General features: G+C 51.7%; 1 protein-coding gene across 1 annotated transcript; it reads right to left on the reverse strand.

Moving 5' to 3' along the window:
* Positions 1-466: 466 nt before the first annotated feature.
* Positions 467-3,061, reverse strand: V2A60_005321 (armadillo-type protein; the record flags this gene model as incomplete). Its single annotated transcript, XM_083256633.1, has 3 exons — positions 467-786; positions 844-2,784; positions 2,926-3,061. 3 exons carry the CDS (start codon positions 3,059-3,061, stop codon positions 467-469), a joined length of 2,397 nt encoding a protein of 798 aa, XP_083112759.1.
* Between the last annotated feature and the right edge of the window lie 12,260 nt (positions 3,062-15,321).

Consider the following 15,321-nt stretch of genomic DNA (forward strand, 5'->3'; position numbering starts at 1 on the left):
GCTCATAGAGCAAAGCAACCAAGCGCTGTTTTGTAAAGTATATAACACATAGAAGAGTTTGGTAAAGAGAAATTAACAAAAACGCCCCCTGTACACTGTGACAAATAAGAAAAAGAAACCAGCAAAAGTTGTACGAGAAGAGGAGAGGGCAAAGGTGGCGCATTTTTCATAAGCCTTTGCCAGCCAACACAAAAAAAAGAGTCATTCTCGCACGGCATCAAGACTGGTTCTCGTTAACCTGCAATTCCCATCTAAAGCCATAGCATTGTTGTGAAAACGATTATCCTGAATTGGCCCGTATAAAAAGTGGTTTAAAAAATGTGCAATTGTAAAATCGGCAAGAGGGTATGGACATGAGCGAGCTTCTTTCCCTCTGGCCTTGGCGTATTAAAATGTCGTAGACGTGTACCATCAAGTGTACGTGTTCCAAGGGGTATAAAGTCGGTCGTGAGTCTATGCGTCTTCTTTAGGCTTCTTCCTCGTGCACCTTGACGGCCCCGGGGGCCGCGTTGGATGCCTTCTTGGATGCGTCAGCCGAGGCCAGGCTCACAGCACTGACGTGGGTGCTTGGCGGGCTGCTGGTCTGTGGGCTGCTGGTTTCGTTGGTCAAGGCGGGAGTGGGCGTAGCAGAGTGATCGCCGTCGCCTCGGCTGCCCAGTCCCAGGAGTTTCTCGAGGGCCTGAAGCTGGCGAGACGCGCCGTTCTTCTTGAGCGTGAAGAATTGAGGTTTGATCTCTTCAACAAGAGTCTCCTTCTCAGCGCCGTGCAGCTGACCCAAAAGTTTTTCTAGCCGGTGTTAGCTGGTGATTGGTAGGTTGAAACGAAGGACGGAGGACAACTTACGAATCACATAGTTGCCGTACTGGTCACGCATCATAAGCTGGAGAGGGCTCATGCCGTCCGAACCAACGGTGGTGAGTCGCTCGCGAATAGCGGAGCGCTGCTGTGGGGTGCCGTGCTCGATGCACTTCTCGACAACGTTGGAGGCGAACTTGTGCTTGGACAGGGTTAGCAGCTGTGACATGACAAGCTGAATGAGCTTGTCACGGTCCTCGGGCTTGCCATTCTGGATGACATGCTGGGCGACGTAGTTGCCATACTGATCGGTAATCAGAATCTGCGAAGACGCGTGCAGCTCGGTCATGATCTCGAGCTTGTCGGCCTCGGTGCCGTGTTCCAGCATGCGCTGAATCACGCGGCAGCCGTAGGTGTGGGAGGCCAGTGCAGTGACCTGGCCGCGGAGGGCGTCCATGATGAAGTCAATGTACTGCCTGGGTACGAGTTCGATGATCTTCTGAATGACATGGTTACCGTTCTGGTCGCGGATGACGCGAAGAATCTCCGGGTCAAGCTCCTTGGTGAGCTCCGCTTGCTGTTCCACTAGAACGTGCTCGAGAGCCTTCTGGACGACGCGGCAGGCGTAGACCTGAACGGAGAGGTCGACAACCTTGCCGCGCATCTTCTCGGCCAAAATCTTCTTCTGAACCTGGTTGCCGTGTTCAAAGAACTTTTGAACGACGTAATTTCCGAAGACATCCTTCATAAGCTGGATGGCATTGGGTTCAATCTCGCGGAAAACCTGTTCCTTCTCGTCGCTATTGGCAGTCTCGAGCTTCTGTTGGATGAACCGGGAGCCATGCTGGTCACCGCTAAACTCGACAACGTGGTTGTAAATGTCCTTGAGCTCATATCGCTTATTAGACTTGTTGCTTTGGCGAAACTCTTCGAGGAGAAAGCTGCGGACGGCCTTCGAGGGGTCCTGCTCGCGCGAGGGCCGCACAGGCTGGATGCCGCTGTTTGTAGCGTATGTCGAGGGCAGGGTAGGAATACCGTAGTTCTGAAGCAGAGGGTGGCGGTAGTTGTGCGAGTAGGGGTCGATGAAGTTAGCATACTGGGGTGGGATGGCTCCGTAAGGGTATTGGCCGCCGTAGAAGGATTGAGGATAGGCGGGCTGAAACTGCTGAGACTGCGAGCGACGGTCGACATCGGCAGTGCGGGGATCACGGGAGGAGGGGCGAGCGGCCCAGACATCAGATGCGATGGAGTGGCTGGCACGAGGGCTGTTGCTCGACTCGAGACGGTAGGTGGGTGAGGGAGAGATTCTGTCAATGGAGCCACGCTTCATAGCGGAGACGTGGGAGCCAATAGCGTCGGATGGCGAGTACTCGAGGCCGTTGCCATAGCGGGATGCGCCGTCGGCCATCCAAGGCTGGGAGCCGGGATTGAGCTGGAATGGCTGGGAAGCAGGGTTGAAGGAAGACGAGGCGCCATAGGGGTCGAGGTTCATGCGGCGAGTGAACTGGGTGGACATGTCATCATCAACCTTGGCATTGTAGGTGAAGGCGCGCTGGTTCGCGGTGGACAGAGAAGGGGCATGGCTCGAGACGCCGCGCTGGGAGTGGATCGAGTTGCTGTGGCCATGGACGTGGTAGAGGTCGGCAAAGGCAGGCGAGCCTTGAGACTGGCGCGAGGGAGGGAGGCTCTGGTCGCGGGGGGCGAAGGCAGCCATGGGGTCGAAGGGAGCATCGTGGGGGCCGCGCTTCTGAGTCGAGTAGGGGACAGCGAAGCCATCCGCATCAAAGGCCTTCTTCAGACCAATGGAGGTGTGGGCGTGGGTATGGTCGTAAAAGGCGCCACCGTTGGCAAGAGCAGCCTCGCGGGTTCGGTTGGGGGAAGTGCTGACGGAACGCGAAGGACGGTCGTTGTTCCAGGGGTTGGCAGACCAGACATCAGCTTCCGAGTTTGCGTTGAGGGCGCTGGATCCTGTGGGACTCTCGTCGGACTCTGCGATGTGGCATTAGCATGGCGTTGTCCCGGCGCAGGGAGGATGGGAAAGGTTTTTTTAGTCGACAGGATAGTGAGGGAGTACACAATTGATGGAGAAGAAAAAATGTTTGGGTCAGGTAAAACGAAATGATGACGAACCTTTGGGGACGGCAGAGGAACGCTCCCTACCATTGGCAATGGAGGCGTTCCAGATGTTCTTGTTCGGGTAGAGATTTGAGCCTGGAAAGCCAGAGCCCAGAGGCTGCTGGCCCTTGTCGTTGGGACCGGTAGGCATGGTCAAAGGTGGAAAGGCCCTTGTCCGCGCCTGTTGATGGGATGTTAGAAGCTTGAAATCGAAGTGAAGAAATCGAGGGATGGTGCGAGGAGGGAGCGCAAGAGAAAGAGACGGCGAGGAAGGGAAAAAAAAAGAAGACTGATTGAAGAAACAAAGCAAAGACTGGAGTGCGTCAAGCGTGGGGAGGCGAGGCCCAGGCCACCCTGGCTAGTACCTAGTAGGTTTGCCGGTTTGTAGGTAGGCACCTAGCTAAGGTGTAGGTTGTAGGAGCCGGCGCCACAGGGCAAAAGCCAAAAGCCAAAAAGGCAAAGGGTAAGAGGTTAAAGGTAAAAGGTAAAAAGGTAAAATGCAGAGGTGTCACACTTGATGCCCAGGTAAATAGGTGAATCGGTAAAAAAAAAAATCTACCCAGGTAGGTAGGTGAAATAGGTATGTACCTAGGTAGGTAGATAAAGTAGGTGGGTAGGTTCCTTAGTAGGTAGGCTTGGGCTAGGCTGGGCTGGGCTGGGCCTGAGTGAGCGTGGGTAGCGTGGGTGAGTGAGTCTGTGTGAGGGCGAGGACGAGGGCGAGGACGAGGGCGAGGGCCAAGGGTGGTGAGTGCCAAGGGTGAGTGAGAGTGCATGCCAGTAGGTAAGAGCCACCAACTTTGGAGCGGCCCCCCGTGAGACACACGAGCCCACCTCTGTTGCGGTTGCGGTTGCGGCAAAGGGGGAAAAAAGAAAAGGATTGAAAAAAGGTAGATGGGCAAAGTCGAGAACTTGTGCATTTATTTCTTCCAGTCTCTTTTTTTCCCCTGGTTTTCTGGAAGAAAAAAAAAAGAACCCCGGAGCGGAGAGTGAAAGAGTTCAACTTACAGCAGTAGTCATAATGTTGCTGCTAGAGCGTTGGTCGCGAGACGAGCAGATAACAAACAGCGAACCGTGCAAAGCAAGCTGTTGATCGTTTTGAAGCCTGGCGACGGAAGCGACAGACGGGCACGCACGCACACGACACGACACGCACTCAAGGGGCTAGGTATCCTTTTTTTTTTCCTCTCCTCGGCAGCCCAACAAGGGTGAGTGATGTCAGTGACAGGAAGGGAAAAAAAAGACTGTCGAAACAAGCAGGTCGCTAGGTATGCGCTAGCGGATTTGCGCTCTCAAAGTGGCCCAGACTGGCGCACTAGAGCAAGAGAGAGGGGACTGGAAGGGGGGGTCCGAATTGTACTAGTGACGATCTGTCAGACGATGGGTTTTGGATACGCAGCAAGTGTATCGGCAGACGAGTTTCGAAGTTGTGACTGGAAGGGCAGGCAGATGAAACAAGTGAAAAAAAAAAAAAACAAGAAGAACGGGAGTGAGCGGGAGAGCAAAGGAAAGGGGATGAGCAGGGGAGAGAAGGAGGGCAAGGAGAGAAGCGTGTTTGTACTGATAGTAGACGGGCGAGAGCCGGGGAGGCCTTGGCATGAAGCATGGATTTGAAGCAATGAGAATGAATGAATTGACAGCCAGAGAAGGGCAAGGAGAAGGGGGTTCGAGTACTGAGTACTGAGCACTGAGCAGGGTGGTTGATATCAATGGTGAATGGAGGAGCGAGTAATGCCGTAATGCAGCAATGCAGTAATGCAGCAATGCGGCGGTGGCAACGGGGCAGCGTTGGGCGCAGGCCCGGTATCGTACTGAGTAGCAGAATCGAGCGACGAGGGCGCGGATGGAAACGAGAATGTGAATGAGGACGTGGGCAATGACAGGGGCAAGGATGATGATGATGGGTAGAAGCCAAACTGCCAGAGCGAGGTGAAAAGTGGAGGATGTATTGTGAGGTTTTGGAGTGATGTGAGCGGGCAACCTTTTGGATGGGCGATTTTTTTTTCTTTTTGGTTTTTTTCTTTTCTGGAGATGTTTTTATGCGTCGAGATGAGTGACTCGAGACCTGGCTCGAGGAGGAGGAGGAGGAGAGGCGGGCTGCTGGATGTTTGAAGTTTTGGGGGGGTGAATCATGTTTGGGCTGGGCTGGGGCTGCCTCTCTTCCTGCTTATTCTCCTCGTTCTTTTCTTCTTTCTTTTCTCTTGTTGATTTCTTCTTTTCTTCTTTCCCTCTTTCTTTCAAGTGTGGGCAGAGCCAAAAAAGAGGGGCCAATGCCACCGAATCAGTAAGGCTGATCGACCTCGGTGCAGTAGCAGCAGTAGCAACAGTAGCAGTAGCAGTAGCAGCAGCAGAGACAAACGAGGGACAATGAAAAGTTGTCGTCTTTTCTTTTCCGGTCAAGGTACAACTTCTTCTTTTTTTTTTCTTGTCCTCTCGGTTCTTGCTGCTTGCTCTCGAGTCGCTTGAGAAAAAATCATGAATTTTTTTTCTTAACGCGGCAGCATCGCCAGAGCCCTGTCGCGCCGCCCAGCAACCAACCAGACGAGGACCGGCTTTCCCCTCCCGGCGGTGGCTGCGGATGTGCAGCCAGTGGCTTTTGGCGCTATACTGGTACCAAGATGGCGGGCGTTCTCGGTGGATGTGGATTGGCTTCAATGTGGAGTGATGATGCGTGATACCTGGCAGCTTCTATACCTACTGGGTACCGACCTACCGACCTGCCCAGGATGTTCCCTAGGGAGACACGTAGATAGGTGGTAGATGAATGCCGTCGACTCTGCACCGATAACGAAAATAACGAAAATAACGAATGGGTTCTGCAGTACCTCGCTCTCCCTCGAGGGATGATAGCTGCCGAGGGGAAGACGGGAGAGAGATTGGGCCCCGGTAAACGGCAAGGGGACTTTGGCAGACTGGCCGGGGGGCAGAGGGAAATGGGCTGAAGACGGAATCGAGGGACAAGAACGAAGAAAAAAATACACGTACCTGTAATCAGTCAAAGGTTCAATGCTATGCAAGATGAATATTTTTGAGCTTCCTCTCGTGCGTTTGCGGAAAGATGGATGCTCCGATGAGTGTTGTTGTTTTTTTCTTCTCTCTTGTTCGGGTCGATGGCGTAGATAGAAACTTTAAAAAGAAGAAAAAAAAGTGGCAAGCCGGGAATGTACTGAGTACCACCAGGTCGGTGCGTTGCGTCTTTGATGGAGTAGAAAAACAGACTAGGTACAAGCTATAACGGCATGTACAAAAGATATTGAGGCAGAAAAAATTAATGTCAATCAGACGAGTAAATAGGTCGAGAAATGAATCAAACGGCGATTTTCGTCGGGATGAAGGCGATGAATCGAGTCAAAAAAAAAAGAAGAAAAAAAGAAAGGAGAAAAAGGCAATGATAAATTCGGCAACAGTATATACCAGTTGGTGAATAACAGAACGGACGGTGTGTGCAACGCAACAAGGCGGTAAAGGATTCTCGCACAGCCAATGCCGTCGAAACGTTCCAATGTCGACGTGGGTGTATTCTTGCCGTCTGTCCTTTTTTTTTCTCTCTCTCTTCTCTTCTTCTTCTTTCTTGGTCTGTTTTTCGTCTTTCGGAATTCGATGCCGCAAACAACAGGTGGCCCAGCAAAGGATAGAGAGGAAAAGAGAAGCAAAGCATGAAGAGACGAGACGGAGGAGGGTATTATAACAGGAGCTCACGCAAGACAAGGGTTCCCACCAGCTCCAGGAGCACAACACGCGGGATACCAGACACGCACACACTCACACACACACACACTCGCAAATTCGTTACATGCGACTTGCAAAGGAGGGGGGTGGTTTGTGTTGCCCCCTCTTCCTACTCTACTCTACAAAGTACGGAGTCCTCTACTCGAGTCTCTCTTTTTTTTTCTTTTTTTTTTTTTGCCCCTGGGTTGCGGTACCACAGAACCGCGCAACAGACAAACCCATGGGGCCAATAAAAAGGTGGTCTGGCGAGGGATTGCGGAATGCTGGCGCGGGGGCCCGACGTGAAGCCAGGGATAATATCGGATAGGAATGATGAGCAAGACAAGATTTGAAGAGAGAGAAAAAAAAACCCAGAGCGCCAGGGAGGAAGAAGAGGAGGAGAGGAGAAGGGCAGGGCTGCTACTGCTGCTACTGCTACTGCTGCTGCTGCTGCTAATGCAGTAGCAAGTAAGCAAGGAGAAACAAGCGCACGCCAGAGGATTCTTTTTATTCCATTTCATATCTCCTAGCTCATGCAGAAATGCCAAAAGTGCATCCCGTCCATACACGCCGGCCGACCGAGTACGGGACAGAAAGGGTCGAGAGCCCAGAAGAAAAAAAAAGCTTTTACCGGTCCATAGTTCCGCATGGCTCGCTTGTGATGGATGGGATGAAAACGAAGCGAACGCAAACAAAAAAAAAACTCACTCCCAGATCGCTCTCGTCCGTCATTTCCATTGTAGACACGGCGAGAAGCGCAGTTTGTCGCTGCACGACATGAGTGGAGGCACGAGGGGGTGGCGGATTCGTGTGTGAGAATGTCTGGCGCGCCAGTACCGCTTGGTTACAGATTCCCAGCAACAGAAAATAAGAGACCTGCAAGAGACTCATTTGAACCCCCCTTTACGCCCCCCCCCCTTCCATTGACAACAGCAGAATCAAGGAGAGATGAATATGGGGAGGGAAAGAAAATCCCCTGATCTCCTGATCCCCAAAGGGGTTGCTACCAGACTATCGAGCGGCGGCGCGCCCCCCAAGAGTTCAACTCGTGATGATGGACTGCAACTGCCAGGGCTGCCTCCCCCCCTCCCCCCTTCACTTCCTGCGAGATGAAGAAAGTGGGCTTGTGACTGGTGAATCGGTTCGAGAGCTCACCGGCAGTTTGCGGCGAAAAGGGTAAGTCAGCACCACGATGGACAGGGGAGGGGGGGGGGGGGGGACGGACGGACATTGCATCATGAGCACATGTGCTCTCCCCGATCGTAATCTGTCTCTGCTTTTTGAGGGGGTGTAATTTACCAAATTTACCAAGCACCGAGTACGGATTACTCCGTCCAGACGTTTACCTACCCAGCTAGCTAGTTACCCAGTCAGTCTCGCCAGCTCAAGGGAGAGAGTGTGTGATGGCTGACTACCTAATAAGTACATTACCTAGCCCCAAAGAGGAAAAATCCAAAGGGGAAAAGCCGTTTATCAGGGAAAGAAACACTTTTGGTATTTCAATAGTTTTTATTTCTTAAAGAAACAAAAAAATTATAATGATAAAAAAACAAAATAACCCACAAAAGAGTGAATGAGAGAAGATGGACAAGTCCCTAGTCAAACATGCCAACCGATGGCACGGAGGGTCTGTTTGCTTCCTACTAACTAACTTACCTGCCTGTACTAATGATGCTTGCTTGTCACTGGAGAGGGGAAGCGGGAAAAGAGCTGGTAATCTTAAGTAGGTACTATTACTCCGTACAAAGCTTCCGATATCCGTATCTTGCGGCTCATCACGCAGGACCAAAAAGGGCCGACAGGCAAACAAGACAAGCAAAGATTTTTGCTGAAAGTATTCGACAAAAAAAAAGGTAAAAGAGAATGGGAGTAAACAGCATACAAGCGCTTTCTCCGCAACTAGACCATTTTGACCCAGGCTTGTTCCCCTCGTGCGCATCTCTCACATCTGCCTCCTGCTCGTCATGTGAGAGGCAGAGACGAGATACTACTTGAGAAGGGATAATAAATCATGAATCTTTTTTCGATTTTTTTTTCGTATTTTTTTAAAACATTCTGTTAAAAAAAGGTTCCACTTGAGGGCGTTTCTGCAAGTGTCCACAAGCAGACTACATTAGAAGATCGGATCGGTTTTTTTTTTTCCTTCTTCTTTTTTCTCCCTCCCTGCCCACCACCCACTGGCTCCCTGCCGCCCCGACGTTGCATAGGTAGCCAGTAATGATAATTTCTTGACAGACTTTTTTCTTAAAAAAAAAACCTAGAAATAGAGATAAAACACGAACATTTTCCTCCATCTACCATATCCAACAGAGCAATCAATTTACACACATATATTTCCTTGTAGCTAGCAAACTCGCCCTTGTGACCACACCAGAACCCCCCTCCCCTCTCTCCTCCCCGCCCTTCCAACCTCGACGCAAGACAACGCGTGCCTGACAAACTTCCCTGCCCGTACGAATCCCAAATCCCAATTAATACCAATACCACCCAGATAGTTCCTTTTATAGCCCTTGAGCCCTTTCCCGTCACACCCTCTGCCGTCAACCGGCCCTCCGAATGCGACCCTCCTCCCTTCTCCCCGTCCCCCATCCATCAACTCTCTCGCTCTTGCTATCCGGCTCAATCGAAAAACGCCGCCACCTAGCACACATCCCTTTCGGTTACTCTCGCAATAGCCCTTCTCATATTTCTCATCCCTCTACTTGCTCTACTTTTTCTTATCTCGTCTCCTCCTTCTCCTCCTCCTCCTCCTCCTCCTCCTCCTCCTCCTCCTCCTCCTCCTCCTCCTCCTCCTCCTCCTCCTCCTCCTCCCTCTCCCCCGCTCCAAGGGATCAGGGAACCGCTCACCTACCTCGCTAGCCGCCGATGCTGAGTCCACAACGAACACCACCCATCTCCTCGACCAGATACGAGGTCATGCTCTCCTCCTTCGCGCCTTTCCTCTTTCTGGCAGGAGGCTAGCCCAGGCACAAGACCCTCTCCTCGTAGCATCGTTTCCATCTCATCCATTCTTACACCACATCAAAGATGCCCCCGCGCTGAGCCAAGACCCAGTCGTCGCCGTTTCTCCCTTCTTCTTTTTTTTTCCTTTCTTCAAGTTCATCGTCGTATCGACCTTTCGCCGCGGTTGTATTGCCCATTTCTGTCGTCCTGTATTATTAGTATATTCATCTCTCAGGCCTTTTGTAATCCAACCCCAATCCATCGCCTTGCCTTCTCCTCACTTGTGACATCTTTTATGCAAGACATGACGACTCGTCCTCGTGCAGACTCGTTCTCCCAATTACGGTTCCCCGTCCCTTCTGCCAGATAGTTCGATGCTTTTCTGGCGTTATCTGCGTCGAGCTGCGTCACGCGCCGAGGACTAGTGACTGCACTGCCGTGCGGCCTCGCCGCTACCCAGCTTTCTATGCTTCGCTTCCTTCCTTTTCGTCTCTTTTCTTGTCGTCATGCCATGCATATTTGATCCGTGACAACTAGCTCAGTATCCCATACTCCCCTGGTTGGCACGGATTCCTTCACTGGCGCCTCCATGCTTTGCATCGACCTGACCCGCCCTCCCGTCCCTCCCATTCAGATGCACCTGTCTCTTCCTGTTCATCACAATGGCTGTCCCCACCATATTGTGTGTCGAATGAGGCATGTTGACCCGTTGTTTTCGTCGCCAATTTTGAGGCAGAGACCAACAAACATGACGATTATGCATATACCTGGGTCCCAGCTACAGCACGGCATCCCGGCCCATGTATCACAACATGTGTATCACTCGTTGTGGCAATTCCCTGCGTGCTGTGGTTCCTACATGTACTTCTTTCCACGGTGTTTCTAGAAACGTCCGGGCCGACATATTGCATCTCTGCATGTGCGACAAGCAAATCTGCAACCAGCCTCTTCAGTCACGATCAGTTCCCGGTGGCCTTGACCCGCCGGGCTCGAACCGCGTCATTGTTTCTCCTTGTTTCTTCTTGGCTTGTCTTATTTACCGTTTCGGCCGTTTGGCGCGCCCCTCCCCTATGTTCCGGGTTCCACGAATCTCGCCGGAATGTATTCAAGTGATGCGTAGCCGCCTACGCACGCAGACCCTTGAAGCGTTGCGCCACTGGAATGTGATCATCGGCGCCACCTCGCCGCCAATCTTTCCCTCGGCTAGCCCTTTTGGCGCCTCCATACATGTGAGCTTTGTTTACTCTTCCTGTTCCTTTGCCTCTTCATTTTTGGAATCATCCTGTCGTCTGGTCTGGATTCTCGTAGATAAAATTGGCGTGACTGGCTTTTAGCCTCCCGCTGCCTTGCCGAAACACGGCGTAACCTCGGCATGAGTTAGCTCTCAGTGCCCATGGTTTTCGTTTTCTTCCTCGTACAACATTCATGAGAATTGTGGGATATATAAGAGCATGGACAGCTATGCGGGGTCGATGGGATTGTCGTTGTCATACCGGCCACCACTAGACAGTTTGCCAGTGCATTCTCATTGTGCGTACTGTGGTGCTTTTCTGATGCTGAATATGCTGTGGCTGGTTTGGGTGTATTGCCGACGTCTTCATGTTTCACAGATGGTACTCGCGGCTGTCACATCCGCGATTCGGCATTCCCTGACTCCCGCGTGATATGCGTTTGTAAGGTGATGATGACTGATACTGCCATTCATCAAGACTGTGAAAGCTGAATTGATGCACACGAACGATCCACCGCTCGAGAAAGAATAAAAAATAACTCAAAGTCAAAGCCGGCACTAAATTATGATGAAACATGGCAGCATTGATCGTTTACACTTACAAATTCGACATTCGCAGAGTGGCCGTCCTGGACAAACGGTGCTCTAGGGTAGCTCCGGCTGATCAAGGTTCGAGCCTCGTCTCCTGTGTCAAGACGCATAGACCTGTCAACCGCAAGTCATCGCGGTCATAATCTATCCGATACACTACCAGTTTCTTCAAAGGCAACGGCACTTGCATTGGCTAATGCCGGCTTTTTTTTGTTTTCAGAAAAATTGAGTCGCTGCTACAGACTTGGCCCAACAACATTGTCGCGGGCTAACGTCGATTCACATAGTCTGATGTTGGTCGGTGAACCGACCACCCACAACCTATAGGTTTTCGTAACCCTGCTAGAGTCATGTAAGTATACCCAAATAGAACCAGTCACGCGAAGCAGATGGGGCGGATGCACTGCCTGCTTGGCTTTTTGATGCCAGCTGGGCATCGTCTCAGAATACGGGGATGGGAAGCAGTTTTTAGTCGATCCGGCACATCAAGGTCCCCCGATGACACGTTGAGAGTGTGGAGTACCCCCCTTTGGGGGGAGGCATTGTCCAAAAAAGGGACGGAAGTGAAACGCTCCTTGGGACGAAGGTTGGCAAACAGTAATTCGACTGCAGTGTTGCATGATGGCTACCCTGAGATCAGTATCAGCACTGTTTGCTGCGGCGGCATACGCGATTCCGTCGCCTTGACCACGACTAAGACAAATAGTAGCCAGGCTTCATTTGTGAATAGAGAGATGTACAAGAAAGGTACACGAAATGCCACATCAAAGGGAGACCCTCACTAATGTTTTTTACGACGCCCCCCCGAGGTCCTGAATCGGATGCGATGCCTAATGTGGCACCACATACGCATCGTGGCACAATCGACATTTGTAACGTATGGCGAGAGTGTCATTCCGTCGCTAGATACTTCAGACCTAACCGATGATATAACAGTAGAATGCGGAGAAAATACAACGGCGATATCTGGATTGCTGATAGATGGGGTTCGCTCTCATTCTACCATGTTGATTTTGGCAGCATCAGTGTGCGGTCTCTTGGAACGCACCAGTATGTGCCAAAGCAATCGATTCACTACTGGCATGTCAATCAGGAAACAGTCACACTCTAGTTCGACAACCAGAACGTTGCCCGTTTCACGGATTTCTGAGCCGCACGTCGTTGGTGGCCGGACGGCGTTTGCTGGGCAGCACGCGACAGCTCACGCGACAGCGGCGGCAGGGTGTGTGGTTCATGTCAACGACGACACATGGCGCAGCAAGACAACACGGAGCGGGCCATCGTCTGACCAGAGTCAGGCAAGAGGACCAGAATGGCGATGGAGCGGTGGGGTGTCGCAAGCGTATACTCAGCAAGCGCCCTGATCCTGTAACAGAATGGCAGGGGGTCCATACATGCCGGTCTGGGCGAGAGCAAGAGAGAAGAAAGAGTCCGGGGAAGTAGTAAACCAAAAAGGGAAAGAAGAAGAAAAGAAGGCTCGAGTGCATGAATGTGTGGCGTAGGAGGAGGAGCGGCATGGCAGATGCTTCATTGTAATTACGCGCCCGTTTAGTTGGGCGGTGGATGATGAATGCATGTCATGGAGCGGCAATGGGAAAAATGCCGATGGGCGGTGGATCAATAGAATCCGGGGTCCTTGCATAATTCTGCCAGCGTGATGGCATTGCTGAGCGGCTAACCAGGAGGCTCTTACGGGTAATTACTGGTACGAGATACCGGACGATGACTTGGCTGGTAGTGTATTCTTGGTCGAGATTCAACGACTTGGCGGTCAGGTGTAGGGAATGTTTATGTATGCAGGCTGGGCAGTCTGGACAGTCTGGACAGTCTGGGCTGTAAGGTATGCTGAAGAAGCTATTTATGAGTATATCATCAGGGCAAAGGCCATGTCGGCCTTTACTTGGATTTCGAGAGAATTGGAATGAATGAATGGGGCTTGGAAACAAAAAAAGGGGCGTCGACGCTGGCTGCTGGCTGCTGGCTGCTGGCTGCCAGCGAGTGCCACCACCAACAAAACGCTTCCTTGCTCAGCCCACCACCTCCCTGGGCAGCCCACTTTGTAGAGGTCCGGGTGGTGGGAGCGCAGCCAATGGCGAGCGGCAGCGCCGGGGTTTTTGGTCGCAATGCTCATTTCCCACAAAGGGGCGCGATCTGGGGCCGCCTTTGTTTTCTTTGTTGCGGTTCGTGTTTGTTCAGGTTAGAGTGTCTTGGCGATAGTGATGAGAAAGGCATGTCTGGCACACAGGGCAAGAAGAAACAAGGAAAAAAAAAAAAGAAAACAAACCAAAACACAAAACACAAAATCTTGATTTCAACACAGGACGGTCGATACATGCATAGATGACCAGGCGGATCGAGCACCGGGAAGGGGGCAGCGTTGTGACACGATGAAAGCAACATTTGTTGATTTGCGAAGCGCCCGTCTTTGCGGCTCGGCTGCCTGCGTCGAGGATTACAATCAGGCCCAAAAAAAAGAAAAAAAAAAGGTAGGGAGAAAGCACACAGTACTACCTAAGTAGGCTACTGGTAGGCAACTAAGTAGGCAAATAATGTAGGTCAAGAATGGCGACATAAGTACTTGGGTACTCTGCAAGGTACAGAGTACTGAGAGTGATACTGGTACTGGTAGTGTCGGTTCTCCGCCTGCACGCTTTGGCCAGGCCAAGCAAGGGGCCGGCTGGTCGGTGGGATGCGAGAGATCCACAGATCACAAGGGGTAATGACCAATGAAAAGCCAGAAGCGAGAAACGCTAAACCTGTTCCTGTCAAACGGGTCTGGCTGATTGACTGATTGACTGACTGACTGTCACCTTGCAGCTACCACAGCCTACCAGCAGCTGCTACCAAGTCCGAGTGGCAGTTGGTCTGGCTGTTGCCAGCCAGTACTGAGTAAGTAAACAAGCGCCCCCGGGGCCGTGGAGTACCGAGAGGGAAAACGCAGCAAAGCACAAAAGTAAGTAGCAAAAATGGCAAAAATGCTTCATCGTCTGACCAAGGCAAGTAGGTCATCGCTCTCACGCCGCCCACTCACACCAAAATCTCTCCATCTTTACTTAGTAGTCGTTGCGTGTTATTATTAGCCTTGCCAGACACGCTGCTCAGGCGCACACACTGCAGCGTCGCTTCACAATCCCCGTCACTGCCTCGCTCTCCGCTCGCTCGCTCGCTCGTTCGCTCACTCCCACTAGCCTGACCCGCCCCACGGCTCTGTGAGCTCTGCCCCCTTCTCAGCCGTCTTTGCTCTTTCCTTTTTTTCTCCGCCAGTCTCTCCCCCCCGCTCAAACATACGAACCAGGCCTGTTCGACTGGCAAGTTCGACGACGCAAATACCCTCACTCCTTCATTTTCTCCCTTTCCCCCCAAAAGAGGCTGTCCTTCGTTTTTTCGCCTTTTGTCCTTTTCTGCCATGCTTTTTTAAAGTCTCTCATTCATCCTCGCCCTTTCAAGCTGGACGTTCGTTGATCAGAACTCCAACCACTCCCTTGGTGCTGCTCAGCTTCATTCCTTCAGCTGGCGCCCGTCCTATCCTTCCTGCCACCCGCTGGCCTCTGATCCAACCACGACGCTCATTCGAATCGAAAGGAAACAAGAATTTCTATTCGGCTCTGATTACTCGACGTAGGTCTCATGTTCTAGTTTTATTTGCATTTCTGGCCCCCCCGAAGCTTGCTTTGGCCTCGCTCTGCCATCGCTCCCCCCGGGTGCCAACCGCCAATCTGCCCTTTTGTCTTGGACACGAATGCCTCGAGAATGCAGCTTTCCAATATACTCATCGTCATGTCTCGATCCCCCCGCACTCAACACGACGCGATTCATCCTTTGCATGCTTCTTATTCACCCAACTAACCCCGCTCCGGAATCCATAGTCACAGCAAACTATCTGTCCTTCATTTATAATATTGAGCCCATCTCGTCTCGATATCTCCACACTGAATTCAATC

Source organism: Cordyceps javanica, chromosome 3 (genome assembly GCF_051103115.1).
Source record: "Cordyceps javanica chromosome 3, complete sequence".
NCBI classification, from domain to species: Eukaryota; Fungi; Ascomycota; class Sordariomycetes; order Hypocreales; family Cordycipitaceae; genus Cordyceps; species Cordyceps javanica.